Source organism: Dermacentor albipictus, chromosome 1 (genome assembly GCF_038994185.2).
Source record: "Dermacentor albipictus isolate Rhodes 1998 colony chromosome 1, USDA_Dalb.pri_finalv2, whole genome shotgun sequence".
Lineage (NCBI taxonomy): Eukaryota > Metazoa > Arthropoda > Arachnida > Ixodida > Ixodidae > Dermacentor > Dermacentor albipictus.
Window position 1 is genome coordinate 190,319,442 of NC_091821.1, and position 17,029 is coordinate 190,336,470.

The 17,029-nt window shown below is 44.8% G+C and overlaps 1 protein-coding gene across 2 annotated transcripts in view; it reads right to left on the reverse strand.

Annotated features, from left to right (window-relative positions):
* Positions 1-4,683: 4,683 nt before the first annotated feature.
* LOC135897982 (coactosin-like protein) overlaps positions 4,684-17,029 on the reverse strand; it is a 67,759-nt gene continuing 55,413 nt past the window's right edge. For both annotated transcript variants that reach the window (XM_065426692.2, XM_065426693.2), the window contains exon 4: positions 4,684-4,980. In XM_065426692.2, the coding sequence (XP_065282764.1) occupies positions 4,873-4,980 (108 nt within the window). In that variant the 3' untranslated portion in view covers positions 4,684-4,872. The remainder of the gene's footprint in view (positions 4,981-17,029) is intronic.

The following is a 17,029-nucleotide window of genomic DNA, read 5'->3' on the forward strand; positions in this document are numbered from 1 at the left end:
CGCTTACACATTCTATCATTGTTAATTTAGTCACTAAGGGATTGTTTACAAGTTTATACCGCCGATAAAACTACTATTTTTACTTCGCACAGCTATCTACTAATCTGCTATCGCAATCGATGCTTCGCCTTTCAGGCGGAATTGCAATTTCTTTTTCCGTGGATACATCATCATATGCGACGACGTTCACGAAAGGGCGTGCGAAAATGAAGGGTTTTACATTAAACTATCTTTCGCTCCATAACTTCGCGGGTAAAACTGAAAACCTTCGTCAAAAAAAAAAAAAAACTTTTCATTTTCCGTATATGAATTCGTATGAACCGGTTCAAACCGGTTCGAACCATTATATTTTTGCTGTGGAGCTGAACCTCAACCGAATTAGCCGGAAAATATACAGAAGTCTGAACCAGAACAAACCCGAAAACTTTCCGGTACCACACCCTACTTGCAAACTGAATAGTGCAGCAAGGAATGAGCGCCTGCTACAAATGATTAATCCTTTTTGACAAATATGCACGCAGCAAAAGGGAGGGTATTTTCTTTTCATAACCGCAATAATCGCTGTTGTTGTAGCACCCGCCGTGGTTGCTTAGTGGCTGTGGTGTTGCGCTGTAAGCACGAGGTCGCGGGATCGAATCCCGGCCACGGCGGCCGCATTTCGATGGGGGCTAAATGCGAAAACACCCGTGTACTTAGATTTAGGTACACGTTAAAGAACCCCAGGTGGTCAAAATTTCTACAGTCCCTCACTACGGCATGCCTCATAATCAGAAAGTAGTTGTGGCACGTAAAACCCCATTTTTTTTTCTCACGGTAGCACCGACTTTGGTCGTATACTACGTCGTGGGAACCGAATATGGCAGCTGTGGGTGCTATTTTTTCGTCCGAAAACGCATTGCGAGCGACAGCTGCACGATGGAAGGCTATTTAGCCCTTTACAAATGTCTATTAAGGTGCCCTGACAGAACATGCTCATGCCATATATAGAGTAACTGATATAGCCGCAAATGGAGACATTTGCGTTCGCGCACCATGAATCATTTGGCGCTTATACCATGTCCTCCACTACCGAGAGCTTGCACGACGCCTGCACTTCCAAAGTAGCGAGTGCAGGAGAACCGTGAACTTATGCTGAACTGGCCTTGCAGAGAATCAAACCGAAGAACGCGGTGCAGGCGGCACGCGTTGCACTTCGAGGACCATGGGTGTGCTACATGGGTGTGCTACGCACGCACGTACGCACGCACGCACGCGTGTATATGTGCGTCTGGATGGGTGTGCGTGCACGCTCTAGTTGAATTCAACGTCAGTCCTCTCATCTTGGCACAATACTTCCTGCATCCGAAGACAAATTTATCCGGGCCTCAACTGAAAAAAAAAAGAACTGTTAGAGGTCTCGGAATAAGAATGCATCACGAAAGTGAAAAGCGTCACGCGGTTATCGCGTGCACACGCTGGTTATTTTTGTCCCCAAGTATCCAGCAGGGCGTCATACCGAAAAATAAATAATAAAAGCCCGAGGACACCCAAGCACTTCTTATGAGTTATTGCGAAAGCATTAATCGACCATTGAACGACGCTGAGCGGTCCTTCGAGTTATGAACTCCTCGCGGGCAAGCGAGCGCGTTGAGGCGCTCGGCCGGCTTGGCGCGTTTTGATTTGGCCTTATCGATGCGCAATTAGAACGGATGCGAGAGCTTGTGCGGACAAGGAACGTACGGGTAACACAGGCTTCCGAGAGCGAGGGTGACGTGGCGTCGCTATGCCCCCTCCCTTCGGGCAACACCTGATGCGGTATGGCGGCAGCAGGTGTGTCCTTTCACCCGCTCTGCCCCGTCGAGGCGCGCTTGCGACGTGGCGGCAATTCCACGCCAATGCCAGTGGGAATTCAGTTGTTGTTTTTTTGCTTGTCCAGACGACAGACGCTGTCTTTTTTGCTCAATGGACCATCTGATGCTTTCGCATCAATAATAAAAATAAACAGGAACGGTTTTGTTCGGTTGTGGTCTATCGTGCTGTGGTGGTTCAGCTGCGGTCCAGTTAGATAAAGTAACTATGCTCCACGAAGTGGTTTGGGGCACTGATCACAGATTGATTCGTTGTCTCAAATCGCAAAGCAACTTTTAGAGACTCGGACGCGCTCACTTCTTTGTAAAACTGTATCTGCAAAAACCATCGCGCATTATTTCTTATCGGCTAAGAGAACTGTTATGAATCAATGTATTCCTTATAACCTAATGTGATAGCATATGGGGGTTTCTATCAATTGATGATCTCTCACCAGACATTCCCTTCGAGGCAGGCAGACGAGCTAGGCGGACAAAACGTTGAACGTCGTGGTTTGCGCTCGCATCTATACGAAGGCACTTATGTCCATGAGGTCGCGGTGAACTTGAATAGTGTATGACAGGCGTTCAGCTAGAGCAGCAAGGCCTTGGAGGTTGAGTAACCTTGTCACATGTGTTTTAGTTCAGTGTATTGAGGCGGCAAATTAGCGGCAAGAAAAAGACCATGTATGCAGGAAGGGAAGGCAAGGACAAGTGCCTGTCTTTGTCTTTTCTTCCCGTGTGCTTTATCTTTATGTTGCGGTAACTTTCCTGAGCAGCAATGCAAGACCAACTGGCCCAACAATTAATTATGCCACTGAGATACGAGTGCTGAAAATGGCATCGCCTTTGCCCGCCTCGAGTGCCAACAGCAGACTTCTGTAGTCGGAACAGGCAGAGACGGGCACGTACTCAAGGAACTGAGCGGCTTTGGAACGAAGCTGAGCCATCGGAACTAGTATCGTTGTCACAAGAACGTTTTTGCGCCAGAAGTATTCGTAAGAGCACATGCCAGCCTATCGTGATGTTGGGCATTATTAGCGGAGTAGGGCGACTAATGGCAAACAACATTTACGAACGATAAGCTTTGTGAATTCGGCCTCTGGAGCCTTTTTCTTTTGGTACCAAATGGGTACAGCAGCGACAGAAATTGAACACGAAAATCGGACCGCAAAGTTGTACGGTCGAACTAAGGCTCGGCCACGCAGTCTCGAAACGAGATGACACAAGGTGTGAAGCGGTTATGGTGCATATGCAGTTGAATGGTACAGACGAGGGTTGAGCGCCAAGAGAAACACACGGGCTGCGACGCCTGTGACGAGGTCATCGTGGGATCATCGTCAGCAGACTCTGTGTCATACCGGCCTTGACGGAGTGCAGGGTTGCAGAAGTCGAACCTCAAACGAGAGCTGTCCGGTAGGCAGGGGCAAGCGGCGGACAGGTAGCGGTACTTGAGTCGGCCGATGGAACGGCTGGGAGGCCTGTACAAAAGTGTGGTGCGTGCGTACACGGCGAGGGTTGCATAGCGGCGCTGCCCGCCTTGGGGCCCCGCAGTGGGACCCAGTGATGGTACCAATAAGGGTGCTAGCCTGGCTTCGACCGAAGACGCCGCAGTAGCGACAATTTTACTTTGAGCTAGCGTGAGCGCTTATCTAGAACCGAGTGCAACAAGGACGGGACACATACGACGCGGTTGAGGCTACACAAGGGCATAGACGAGATACGAAAGACCAGGTGTGTGTACGTACGTATCCATTTGACGAGACGGACTGCGATGAATGGCTTCGAGGGGACGCTATAAAAGAACATAATTGAAAGCTTTTTCATCAACTTGTACTGCTTTGACGAACGTGTTCATCAGCCTTCTCGGCACAAATAGTCATCAAGGTAATGCGGGTTTCAATACACTTATTCACATCACGCTGAGCTCACGGGCTTCAAACTGCACTGGAAAGCGTGAATATTACGGCAGCTAAGTAAACGATCTCCAAGATGCGGAAATATAGCGAGAATTAAATTGCGTGATCCATATAGAAAAGGCAAAAACAGGATTCACTGACACTGTTTCCTGAAACAGGTAATTTTTTAAAAGTAAAATTCTGTATGGTGAAAAGCTCAATTTATGGACAGTCGGTACCAGACTCTCTATAATAACAAGACACGACTGAATGGAAGAACTGCGCCAAAGCCTTGTTTCTTCAGGTACTCTTTCTCTATAAGCTGGTTTTATTTGAGGAGGCGTTTCCGGAACAAAGGCTGAGCAGTGTTGTTAATTACGCTTTCGTTTAACCGAACTAAGTCCTGACAATGCCCAATAGGAGTGTTCGGTGATAAGTACGATTTTTTTGAGGGTGGTCAGTGCCTCATATTTCCAAACCCATTTAATCAGTTTTAAGGCGAGATAACGAAGGGCACTATGTATTGACTTTGTCGGCGTACAATAACCTGAAAGGTTCTTAATCGGAGCACCACGCATGCCTTCCTTCTTAATTCATCAATGGTTTGTTTCGTGTTTAAAATTTTGATACTTTGACGATCTTTCGCCCGCGTGCGCAATGGCTATAGAACGACACTCCGACTTTGGTTGCGTCGTTTCAGACAACTTGATGAGAAAGGATGCGGGGCCTCGAGAAGCTGAAGATACTGCGCAAAACAGCATCCTTGTTCCCCATTGTTTCTTTTGTGAACGAGCGGGACCTGTAATCTTCAGCTTGCAATATTTTTAGTGTTATGTTGCAAGTGAGTATTGCTGATTGCTTTTTTTCTTTTTTTTCTTTATGCACACGCAGTAGGCTCAGTATTCTACAAAGCGGAAGCGTTTCCTTTCGCCGGAGAAAAGGAAAAAAAAAATCATAGGTTCAGTTTATTCTGTTTATTCCTCCTCTCGGCAAGCGTTCCTGCGGTGTCTCTTTTTTTGTGGGAAGAATTTTTCTTCAGGTTCGTTCTTCAGTTTTCTCCTGTTGACAGCTGTGAAACTGGGGCGCAGCCCATCTTCTTGAGACAGTTGTTCTTGGTAACTTGGAGAAAACGGTGGGGCGGCCATCGTCTAAGACGCCGTGCCGTAGTCAGTTCCTCCGGCCTTGCTCACTGTGGTTTTGATGTGATCCTCGGTGAGCTCTCCGGGGTCCCCGACCTGGAGCTCAACGGCGAAGTTCTGGAGCGAGAACGAGAGAGATGAACGTGTTACTGGGTAAAGTGGCCGGGCACTCAGCTCTTGCGAATGAAGCACGCTTAACACAGACGTGCACATTACAGGGGCAACCGATCAGTATATACTAGTAACAACAACAACAACAACAACAACAACAACAACAACAACAACAACAACAACAACAACAACAACAACAACAACAACAACAACAACAACAACAACAACAACAACAACAACAACAACAACAATAATAATAATAATAATAATAATAATAATAATAATAATAATAATAATAATAATAATATTGCTGATAAACGTCATTGACAAGCTCTCAATAATAGACGATACATAGTCGCTTAATTCGGCACTTGCTAAAGAAACCCTGAAGTAGTTACTAACATAATCTTAGTAATTGACTCGCATACGTTTCTACGTGCTCAGTAGGGCGCAAACTTATAACTCGATAAGGTTAATTAAAGTAACTACGTCGGCATGCTAGTTGCATAAACGAGGACAAACTTGGCGGCAGCTAGTAGCGTGTGCTAGTGCTTGTACTCAGCTGCGTCCGTTTTTGTTAGAGGGATGATTCAAAGTTTGTCGAAATTCTGCTGCTCTGCCTCGTCGGTGTGCATTACGCTGCTGCGCCGCCAGAGAGCACCTCTAGTACACATAATGAAGTTTTGTTGAGAAGTTAGCGACACTCAATCACATCGTGTGGTTTTATATTGTTATGTTGACGCTACTTCGCATTGGCCGTCAGGCGAGTTGAAAGAACGATGAATACATCTAAAGTTTTTTTTTTCGACAGCGAAAGAGAGTAGAGAGCTGCCGAGTGCTCCAACAAGCACTTGGAGATAGCCAAAGTTACAACTTGTTCACTCTTAACAGAACGTATGCAGAGGATTAACGCCCTAAAGACTCTTTAATCGGTATTACTGATGCTAGCGTCACAATGAATCGCCAAACACTCATGAACATCGCCGACATTCCTTGATCTTTCGGAAGCCCTTGACTCAGCATATGAGACCTGCTGCGGAACTCCAACGGATGAGTTAAAATATGTGCCACATTGAAGAGAGCTTTGCGCCCTGTTTCCTCACAACTGAAGAAGAAAAACGAACATTGTGTGCATCTGTGCACGAATTAAATGATCAAAGCAGCGTACGCACACATTCACACATAAAATGGCATGCTCAAACACACATGTTCGCACGAAAACACGAGCGACATGAACAATTAAACAAATACGCACACAGCCTATTATAGGCAAGGCGAAATTCCACAACCATAGCATTACAAATGCACATAATGTGAACAAATATTAGCTGCTATCTTTGCCAACAAATGTTTCAAGGTTAGCTCTTGAAATATGGGGCTGCCGCTTTTTATCGTGGAGGTTAATTAAAGTTTACATAATGGGGTTTTACGTGCCAAAACCACGATCTGATTATGAGGCACGCCGTAGTGGGGGGCACCTGGAGTTCTTTAATGTGCCCCTAAATCTAAGTACACGGGTGTTTTCGCCCCCCATAGAAATGTGGCCGCCGCGGCCGGGATTCGATCCCACGACCTAGTGCTTAGCAGCCCAACACGATAGCCACTGAGTAACCGCGGCGTATTTTTGTCGCGGAGATGACGTTTCCCCTGGTGATAAAGATAAATCTACGTGACCTAAGTTTTCTTCACGCCATGGCAAATCTGTGATGATGATTATCGATAATGGCATCCCCTTTGAATTGGAGTCCTACAAATAACCACCTAGCCTGCGTGAGCAAATTCCGTGTTACTGTGTCTTAATCTAGAATTCTACCTGTGCCTGCTTTATCTTGTAAAATTACCTCATATCTGTGACAATCCTGTCCTGATCTCTATTCTGCTTTTTTTCACAATTACTCATATCGTCTTTTACTGATATCTACCTATGACCAGTTAACGCTCCCATCAACTTTGAACTACAGCGCTTCTGGAAAGTGGACAACCCCAACGATTCTGGCTGCAATCTCTGGATGCACATGTTTCATGCCGTTGCAAAATTTGTTCCTGTATGTTCTCGTCCTCAGGCAGCCAGCTCAGGACCCACTAAGCAATGCGCTACCTTTTGTGTTGTACAAATTTTCTTTCGCTATTTCTTGTTTGCTATCTTTGTAAAACTCCATGGCCTTTTTGTTTCCATTCCTTGGAACCAATTTACGGTCTCGGTTTCTCTCACTTTCTTTTTGATAACTCCGGCTTGCCTACTTGTACTTCCAATTACGCTCCACTTGGTTGCCAACTTTCTTGACCGCTTCCTCCATTCCGTGTCCACGTTCTTGAGGTGCACGTATTTGTACATTTTAGCCGCCCCCTTCTTGTCATACATATTCCTTAGTTTTTTTTTTTCCTCAGAACTAATATTGATCTGCGTTTCTGTGACTTCAGAAGAGGCACAGCCAATTACGCCCTGCACTGATTCATTTACGGTTTTACCGCGGGCACCTAATGCCAATTCGCAGACCGCCCTTTGGTTATCTCCTAACCCTGGCAAGAACTTTTATGTTATGCCACAGAACGGGCGTTTGCGAAAGTTAGCACCTTCCCCATTGCCACTTTTCAATTGCTCGTGCCACGTCATAATTATTGTAGCCCTAAAGGGCTTTATGTTTTTCTATGGCGTTACATTTCACCTTCTTCTTCAGCTGTCCTTGCTGGGTGTTTTAGAGGTCTTCTTATATTGCTTGACTGTGATTATGACTTTCTGTTGAACTGGTACCAATTCATCACACATTTCTTCATAAAAGGTCGCAATTCCCAATTTCTACGTGCTAAAATTAAGGCCGAGATATGTCGCCTCATTATCGTACATATTCGCAAACACCTGTAAATCCCCTGGATTGTCTCCTAGTAGCACTGTCTTTCGCATACACTAGCCCAGGAACCCCCTAGTTGCTAAAAAATAAAAATCATTCTGGGATTTTATGTGCCAAAGAACCTTCTGTTGTACCAGACGGCCGTTACGTGCGTAAGATTTTCAAAATCTCATTTACGTCTTTCCAATCATGTGTCTATTCCATTAACGTAAAACGTGAGCTACAATGGAGATAGGAAGCATCCTTGTTTTAGCGCGGGGGCATTTCTACCATTTCTGTGCATCGATCCTCTGTCTTTCCGAGCGATTTGTACTCGGAGTTCTCTATGTATTTCCCTGCGCAGCTCAACGAAATCGCAATCTATATCCTCCTGCTTGAGAATATTCCATAGCAGCTTCCTCTCTACGTTGTCGCAAGTTTCCGTAATAGCTAGAAACAGCATCCATAATGGTCTACTTTGAGCCAATGAAACCTTTTCTTTACTAAGTTCCTCGTATTACAGGTAACTTCTAAAGGCGGAGAAGCGTTCCACTCTCCGTTGAGGTATACGGATGCATGATTCCGAAAACTTTCGGATCACCACTCGTAACGCGATCGCCGAATAACACGTGAGCAGACCAAACAAAACATACTGCATACGTCTCCATCGCGAGGAGGCGAAAGTTTAGGACGGTAGTCTGTTGGGCTGGTTGGCATTGCATATTGAATATTGCGCTCAACGGGGAAAAAAATGTAGGAAAAAGACGTGTTGCGTATCACTTTTTATGGCCGTCACCTCAAGAACTCCACCTGAAACAGTGGGCGCACACGTGTTTCGCACAGACTGTTGGGTTCTGTATCTTTTGAAACCATTGTGTACAATTATGCATTCCGAAAAGCAGCGCGGAATTGTTAACTCAGCATAACTAAATAAATGATACGTCATAACAATAACGCCTCACGATCACCGTCCAACAGAATAACAGGCCACGGATCGGACCGCGTAGGTAAGTTTACTAATTTAGCATCAACATTGCTACTAAAGGCCTGTTAAGTCAGTAACGGATGGAAATAGTTAGCAGATGAAGCAGTTAATAACTTTTTATGACATTTTATCCTAACTATGTAGGTCACGCACTCAATTCAAGGCCGCAGCGGTCGCTTTCTAATGGAGCCGTATGAAAGGGCGGGAGGGGGGGGGGGACCACTTGTTGGTATTTAGGTGCACATTAAAGAACCCGGACAGGTGGTCAAAATTAATCTGAAGCCCTCCACCATGACGTTCATGATAGTGAAAATGCAGCCATCAACAGCGTGAACGGCGTTTTCGCAAGCCGTTAACGGTATGCCGTTACTGCATAAGGTAGGTGAGACCAACTGTGTACGCTTTATACGTATACTGTGCCGCGTATATGCATATAGCGTTTGCCAGGGGCGCTAATTTTAACGCTTTACAAAAACGTTCGAAGTATACAACACCTCGCAAGCAGATGAGCAGGCCAGAGAAGTGCTATTCCGGCCGATCCCTTCTTTCTGCTTATTGAAAGCTCTCTCTCGCATGCCGGTATCTTGGCATGACCGGATTGCCGTCAAGCGAATGATGGAGCTTGTTCTCGAATGCTTCTCTTGAAAAAAGCCGAGCTGCAGCTCACAGGGCCAGACCAGAAATGTGAGCGCAGTGCGGCCGCTTGTGGTTTATGCTCTGTACTCACTTGGAGCACGCGAACTGCCTTGTCACGAGCCCTGGCAGCACCGTGGTCCGTTCGCGGGGTGTTGCCCATCGTTTTCCGGCTACTATGACACGAGTAGTAGTAATACGATATTGTATTGAACATTTGCTTGCTGCAGCAGGCGCAACTAAAAACTCTAAATACGAAGTGTCAGGATAATCTAACATAACGTCTGAATTTTCTGAGAAGAAACAGTGCAATGCATGGGACGAAAATAGCGCAGATGAGGGGGCAGATGTGTTGCCAAAACTGAAAAAAAAAACTTCGACAGCATGCCACACTTCTGTAACACGTGAAGGCGAGGGCCTGCTGCACACTTGGTGATGCGTCCCCTCGCATCGTCGCGTTGCTGCTTTCGCAGTTCGGCTTCTTCGGCTCGTTTTCGACGCTTAGCTGTGGCTTCGCGCGCTCGTATAGCGGTGTGAGACTCGCGCCAACGACGGTTCTCTTGGACTTTACACTGCACCCTCTCATCATTGGATTGAAACGTACGCTGTCGTATGGGTGATTTCAATGAATGTATGCACTGTTTGCTTCACATTGCTGAGCGCTTGTAGCTTCAGCCTTACGGGGGTATAAGCCATTGCATTTTTTGCTTGCTTAGGGGGGTATGAGCCATTGCTGCTGCTGATATTTTTTGTACCATTGGACCGTACGACGGTTTTTTTTTTTCAGGGCCACCGGGGGTATGAATCACTTAAGGCTGTCACCCCAAAAAAGAAAAAGGCTCGCCCACCCAACTTTAATGAGCACCTAGAGGAGGCAGGATTAGTCGCCGTTCGAGAGCCGGCCGTGATATCGACTACGTGCGTCTACCATCTCAGAGGTCACCAAGACATTACCGCAGCAAAATTTTTAGTGCTGATTCGGCAACTAGAACCACGCTTTGCCAAACGATTATTTTTATTTCCTTCCCTTTTTCGTTTATGTAATACAGCCAGATCAAAGTACTGGAATAGACTAACTTCTTCACTGCGAGCACGTTGGCAAAATACAACTATTTCCTAGTTATTATTCTTATCCTCATATTATTCTTTGAGCTGATTTGAGACGGAGGTCGAGCCAATGCTCTTATTCGGGACTTCACCGAAAGAGCTCGCGGAAGAATAAAAAATTTCATCATCATCATCATCATCATCACCACCACCACCACCACAATCCATCATCATCATGCTTCATAATCACAGCCACGTACTTCCCTAGATCGGCTCGCCGATCCACGAGCAACAAAACAAGCGCTCTCATTTTCGCCCGTGGTAGCAGCAGCCGCTGCTCCGCTTGCTGCGTCGCCTTCGGCTCTTCCTTCAAAGGACGGCGGCACGTCTCTTCGGCCGCCGTCACGTCGTCCTTACAAGGTCTACAATAACAATGATTACATACAACTACAAAGATGAAGACCATAAACAGCGCTTACAATATGACATTGTGACGTACAGCCTTTGTGAATAATGAGATTAATAGTCTTACCGAAGGTCGATGAAGGCTTTATCGAGCTTTAAGTGTTTGTCATATTTTCATCGGCTGTAGTTTAATACTGTACGGCTGGTAGACCGCGCGCCAGGATCAGAAGACTTTGATTATTTCACGCTAGAGTTATCGAAAACTCACGAAAGTAATGAAAATGCGGCAGCAAGTGTTTGCGCCCGTGCTGAATATTTTTCAGTCATCTTGTCTGCAGTCGTATTGCGCAGTGTGGCTCAATCGATCTCTCGCAAAGATTTGTGACACGACCCATCCGCCAGTGTCGCCCAGCGCCGACAGCCGTCGTCTGGCGAACGCCGCGCCTACGTGCTTGACGCGAACGAATTTTACGCGTTTTTCACGATGGCTTGCTTCAGCGTGATGCCTTTGACGACAAGGAGCTGCGGTGCCTTCTGGCGGCGAACGCGTCACGTTCATCACCGCGCATCGCTGAGTGGATTAGTGCACTGGGAGAGAGCTGGCCGCACCACGTTCTGACAGTGCGGCGAAGTCACCTCGCAGAGCTTTTACAAAAAAATAAAACGGTAGGTGTGTGAAGGACCGCTGGCGGGCTTTTCTACAGCATGAGTTGCTGGATAGGCGTAACGCAGGATAGCCACAGCGCACATCTAGGTTGAAATAAATTAATAATAATAATAATAATAATAATAATAATAATAATAATAATAATAATAATAATAATAATAATAATAATAATAATAATAATAATAATAATAATAATAATAATAGCAGCGAGATCTTCCATTCTTGAGGGCACACGAGACGCACAGGCGATAGTTGAGCGCTATACCAACGTTTTCTTTGATAAATTCGTTTAACAAGCACATCACAACGCGTTTACGTTAATCGCAATGTGCACATGTTGGCACCATGGACACCATATTATGTCTAGAGACAGCTCATTCAATGACATTCCGTCTGACAAACGCTTCAGGTCAATTATTCACTACGCGAGGGATTATCTTGCGGCACGCTCAGAAAAAATCTACATTTTCAATTCCAAAAGGACTTCTTCTTGGGCAAGTTGGTGCTTAGGGTTTCCTAGGTATACTTGATTGTGCTGCGAAATACGTTTAATGAAAAGGGATAGAAATAAGAAAAAGACAGTAAAGCGCCATTTGGCGCTTCACTGTCTCTTTTTTTCTGTCCCTTTTCACGAAATGTATTTCGCGCCGCAATCAAGTATACATTTTCAGTGTAGTGCATAGCGGCCCAGTGCTTGCAACGCCAGAACGTCATTGTCCTCGAAGCACGCGCAAAGCGGCGCGCTCAAATATGATGCATGCGCAAGTGAGCGTGCTTCAAGCGTGAATCACCTCGAGTGAGAATACGCAGGACTACGAACATTCCGGGACAGGCACCGGCCTAAGACGGTGATGCGTCCTTCCAGGACAAAGTCTGGCTACGGGATAACGTGACATAATTAACTCACCACGGAGTTTCTCATGCGCGACGTAATGTTATAACGCATTTCTCTCGCATTTACCGCTAAATCGCCACTTATTATTATTTTTTAGTTCGAACAGATAAAAAGAAAAGTCGTCTGTGACAGCGCTGTTCCGTTTTTTAAGGTATAGCATTCCAGTGGATACCAGGGCATTGTAACATTCCTGGCAACTCAGCAGCCGATGAAGCAGCTCGACAAGCACACCTAAAAGATAATGAAGTTCCGCTGCCAGTATCAAAGAATGAACTACGCTGTGGACAACGTTTTTCAAAATGTGTGGAAATACGTGGTTTGATCAGAATTCTAAGAGCTCGGATTTGTATCATATTGATCCGTTTATTGAATTCAAATTTTCATTGTCATTAGACAGAAATATGGAAACCCTTATTCATCGATTAAGGCTAGGCACTGCTTACATAAAGCATTTCTTACACAGCATTGGCCGTGCGGAAACCCTCGAATGTGAATGGGGATTTGTAGAAAAAGATATACATCACCTCCTCCTAGATTGCCCACATCACGACACACCAAGACGCCGACTTAGTTGAACCCTAGTTACATTAGACCGCAGACTTTTCAGTTTAAAGAAACTTTTGGGTCCTTGGCCAACAACGTCCTTGCAGAAGAGCACTTTGAAAGCACTAAAGACTTTTCATGAAGAGAGCGGCATTGTTGGTCGTTATTGACGCTTTTATTATTCCTTTCATGTCAATGTCACTGTATATATGTATGTGTTTGTGGATTATGTTATGTTGACTGTTCTGCTGTGACTATATGTGATGTATGTACCACCCACTGACTAGACACTGCGTTATTAGGTGAAAGTATCATTTGTATTTTTGAGAGTTTTTTTCTACAGAACTGTAGAGCCATTTGACTTGTATAGTGCATGTACCATGTGTTTCTTACGTCATAGTGTTACTGTCAAAACGTTGTTTGACAAGTCCTGGCGTTTCTATGAAAAGGTTATTTGATATGTAATCCTGTACCCTGTATGTTGTAAGCTAGACCCTTTCAAGAGCTAAAGAGTAGCCGGCGCCTTAAATTGTGTGCCAACATCTCCTTATATCATATCAATAAAAAAAAAGGTGCATTTCAGGAAGAGGCAGAAATTACATACATCGGGATCCAAACGCCTATGTGTCTATATAAAAATATTTACTAATTAACTTGGTAATTATTCACTTTAGAGCACATGTTGCCATCGTGAAATTGAGGCTTGGCTGCAGGGAAGTCGTGTTTGTTTATCCAGAAATCGCAAGACCATCAGGCGTAAAGCAGTGACTGACGTCACTGCTGCTCACCATTAATTTGCATTTGAAACTTAGGTGCTACATTAAATAATTAAAAAATAGCGATCTTCCTAATTAGCCGCCTGGATATTGCGACTTGTTGTGCAAGCAATGCCCGCTTCTTCAGGCATCTGAACGAACCGAATTGCGTTACATACTCCATCCGATTAAAATAAATTGCTGTAGCAAAACAACAACAACATAAAAAAATTATGGTGGAACCCTAAGTAAGCGAATGCATTACAAACAAAAATGTATATTCTTTCTGTGCATGGAAATATTCGAAATTTTGAAAGCAAACCGAAAAGTTCTTGTTATTCGATTCATATTCGATTCGAGAACTAACTATTCTAAACTGCCGAATATTCGTTTCTCTTCGAATAACAACACTTGTTGGAGTTTCGAGGGCGAGATCGATGATAATGAGGACTGTCCCAACTGATAACTGACTCGTAGGCTTATCTACCGGGGGGTAGGGGGAGACTGTCCCCCTCAATGTCAAAAGTGGAGGGGCAGCGACGTATGCCGTTTGCATCACCCCCCACCCCACCCGCACACTTTTGAACACGGGCACTTTCGGCTGCATGCTGGAAAGTTCAACAAAGATAAATTTTCGTTCTTAATAGAGTGGCCACGTAAGCAATGCTTTTGGGCAGAGAGGATTGTCTTTCGTGCCTCCTCGGGGCGCACAGTAGCGGAAGGCGCGCGGTCATACACGCTCGCGTTGCGTAGAAGGCCTGGCGCTGGGAAGTTCCCGCCCTAACAAGGATGAGCTTGCGCTACTTGCGTCATGACCACTATATCCCTATTTGAAAACACAATCTGCTTGCTGTATTTAACCTGCGGGCGAGGGCGACGTCCGGGCAAAGTATTACAATCAGCTGCGCCCGACGGCTGGTGTGCCTTACGGCATGATTGAAGTAGTAGCTTAGCGCAAATAAAACCACGGACATAAGGAAGACAGACAAGGACAAGGAAGTCGTTGGATTATCAAATGCTGGGACTATTTAATTTCCGTCCAGAAATAGCCTACATTGCGTTGCAGACTCAGTGTCTTACCACCATCAAACGTATAAGCAAACTCCTTACAGGTGTAATTGTCGAATTTCATTGTGTAATCACGACTTATCGTATATATGCTTGTGAAAATGACCAGCGTCGAACATGCTGAATCGCTAGTCAAGCTGCCTGTTCAGTTATTTCCCCCTACCTCCCCTGTCCCGTTGATGGAAACAAAGGTTGCCATTATTATTATTATTATTATTATTATTATTATTATTATTATTATTATTATTATTATTATTTAGGTCTTTACTTGGTTGTGCTGGCGTGCCTTAGTTTGTTCTTCCCGGCTCCACATGACCTGTCGCTGCATTTAAAACAAATATTGCTTTTGGCTGAGGACGTCGAGACAAACCCTGGTCCTGACGCTGCACAGCTAACCACGCAATTACAACAAATTGCTGACGACATTTAACATATTAAAGATAACCGTTTGAATTCTATCGATGCCAAAATTGAAAAATCAACGTCTCTAGAAAGCAAGATCTCGTCCTGCGTTAACCAGGTCGCACACTTACAGCATGTAGTATGTTCACTGGAAGTCAAGATAGGCGACCTAAAAAGCAGAACAAGACGATACAACCTAATTGTTTACGGCATCCCACAGGAAGCTAGTGAGAACGAGCACCTCACTTGAAGGAATTATTAATGACGGAATCGTCGAGAGCACTCTAAAGCTTCAACCAATAACTATAGAGCGACTCCACATACTTGGATGGCCAGTAGCTGGGAAAACTAGGCCCATTATAATGAAATTACTCGAATTCTGTGATAAGGGGAATGCCTTAAAAACTGTTACAAACTAAAAGGGACGAACTTCTCGACTGGAGAGGATTTTTCAGTCCATGTGCACGGCATCAGACAAAAGCTCTGTGACTTCGCGAAAACATACAAAAACTCTGAAGCTAAAGTCTCTCTTGCATTCGATAAACTTCGCATAAATGGTGACACTTTCCGATGGGGCGCTCAAAGCAACAAGGTAATCCTAACTGAAAACCAATTTGACGTGTCTAGTTCTAAAAAAACAAACAAAAAAAAACGATAAAATAGACAGACGCGCATTAGCCCCGCCTTCCGCAACTGACCGAGAAATAAGCTTTGCCAGCCTAAATTCACGTAGCATACTACCAAAATGAACTTTGCTAGAATCCCTACTTCTCAGCATCGAACCTCACCGTAGGAATCACCGAAATGTGGCAGATAACTGATGATGATGATGACAACTGATGGGCGCTGTGTCCTGTTTTTCTTCCCTCTGTCGCCGCCCATGTACGCTTTTAACTGTTTATGATGTTAAAAATTTCGAAATAACGCCACCAAATTATGCTATGACACGTAAAGACAGAATATTTCTTGGCGGTGGCGTAGCGATTCTTATAAACAAGAACATTCTTTTTACTATACTGGCTAACATAGAAGGCGTGGAAGCCATTTTATGAAGACTAATTTTCAGCTCTCACCCAATTGTTGTCGGCTGCGTGTATTGTAGCCCTTCTTCCGAAATCGTATACGCATGCGATTGAAATATGCATACGTGCTCAGACACGTTTTTGGAGCTAGGCTAGACCTAGTTGGCGCCTTCAACCTAACCAACATGTGCTGGAACACTTGAGAAAGTAGAGGGGCATGTTCCGATATGCTTATTCACATGATGCTCGCACTTAACTTCTGTCAAATTGTAAACGAACCTACAGGTGTCGAAGGAAGCAGTTCTAACATCCTTGACTTGATATTTTTGAGTAGCCACTTTTCGGTAGATAAAGCTAACGTAGCACTGATCGATGACATGTCGGACCATAAAATAAGCCTATGCTCTCTCCCTATTCAAGACGCTAGCTAGTTTACCACAAGGACTAATCAATACTTTTCTAGATTTCAACAGAGCTGACGACAACAGCATAGTATAGACTATCTCTTTCATGAACTAAGCGCCTTTGAAACAACTAGCCAGCGTTCCCAGTGGGAACGCATGGTACTCCGGCAAAGGTTTAAATCTATTATTTTCTACTGTAATGACAGCTATGTGCCCACACGAACAAAGAAAAGAAACACACGCAATCCTTGGATTACACGTGACATCATCCATGCGAAACGGAGGGCCAGAAGGCTGAAAAAAACTTTGAAAAAAAAATGCTCAGGCAAACTTAAAGCAAGAACTCACTCTAACCATAAACACTATGAAGGCTAAAATAAAATCAGCTGAATATAATTACT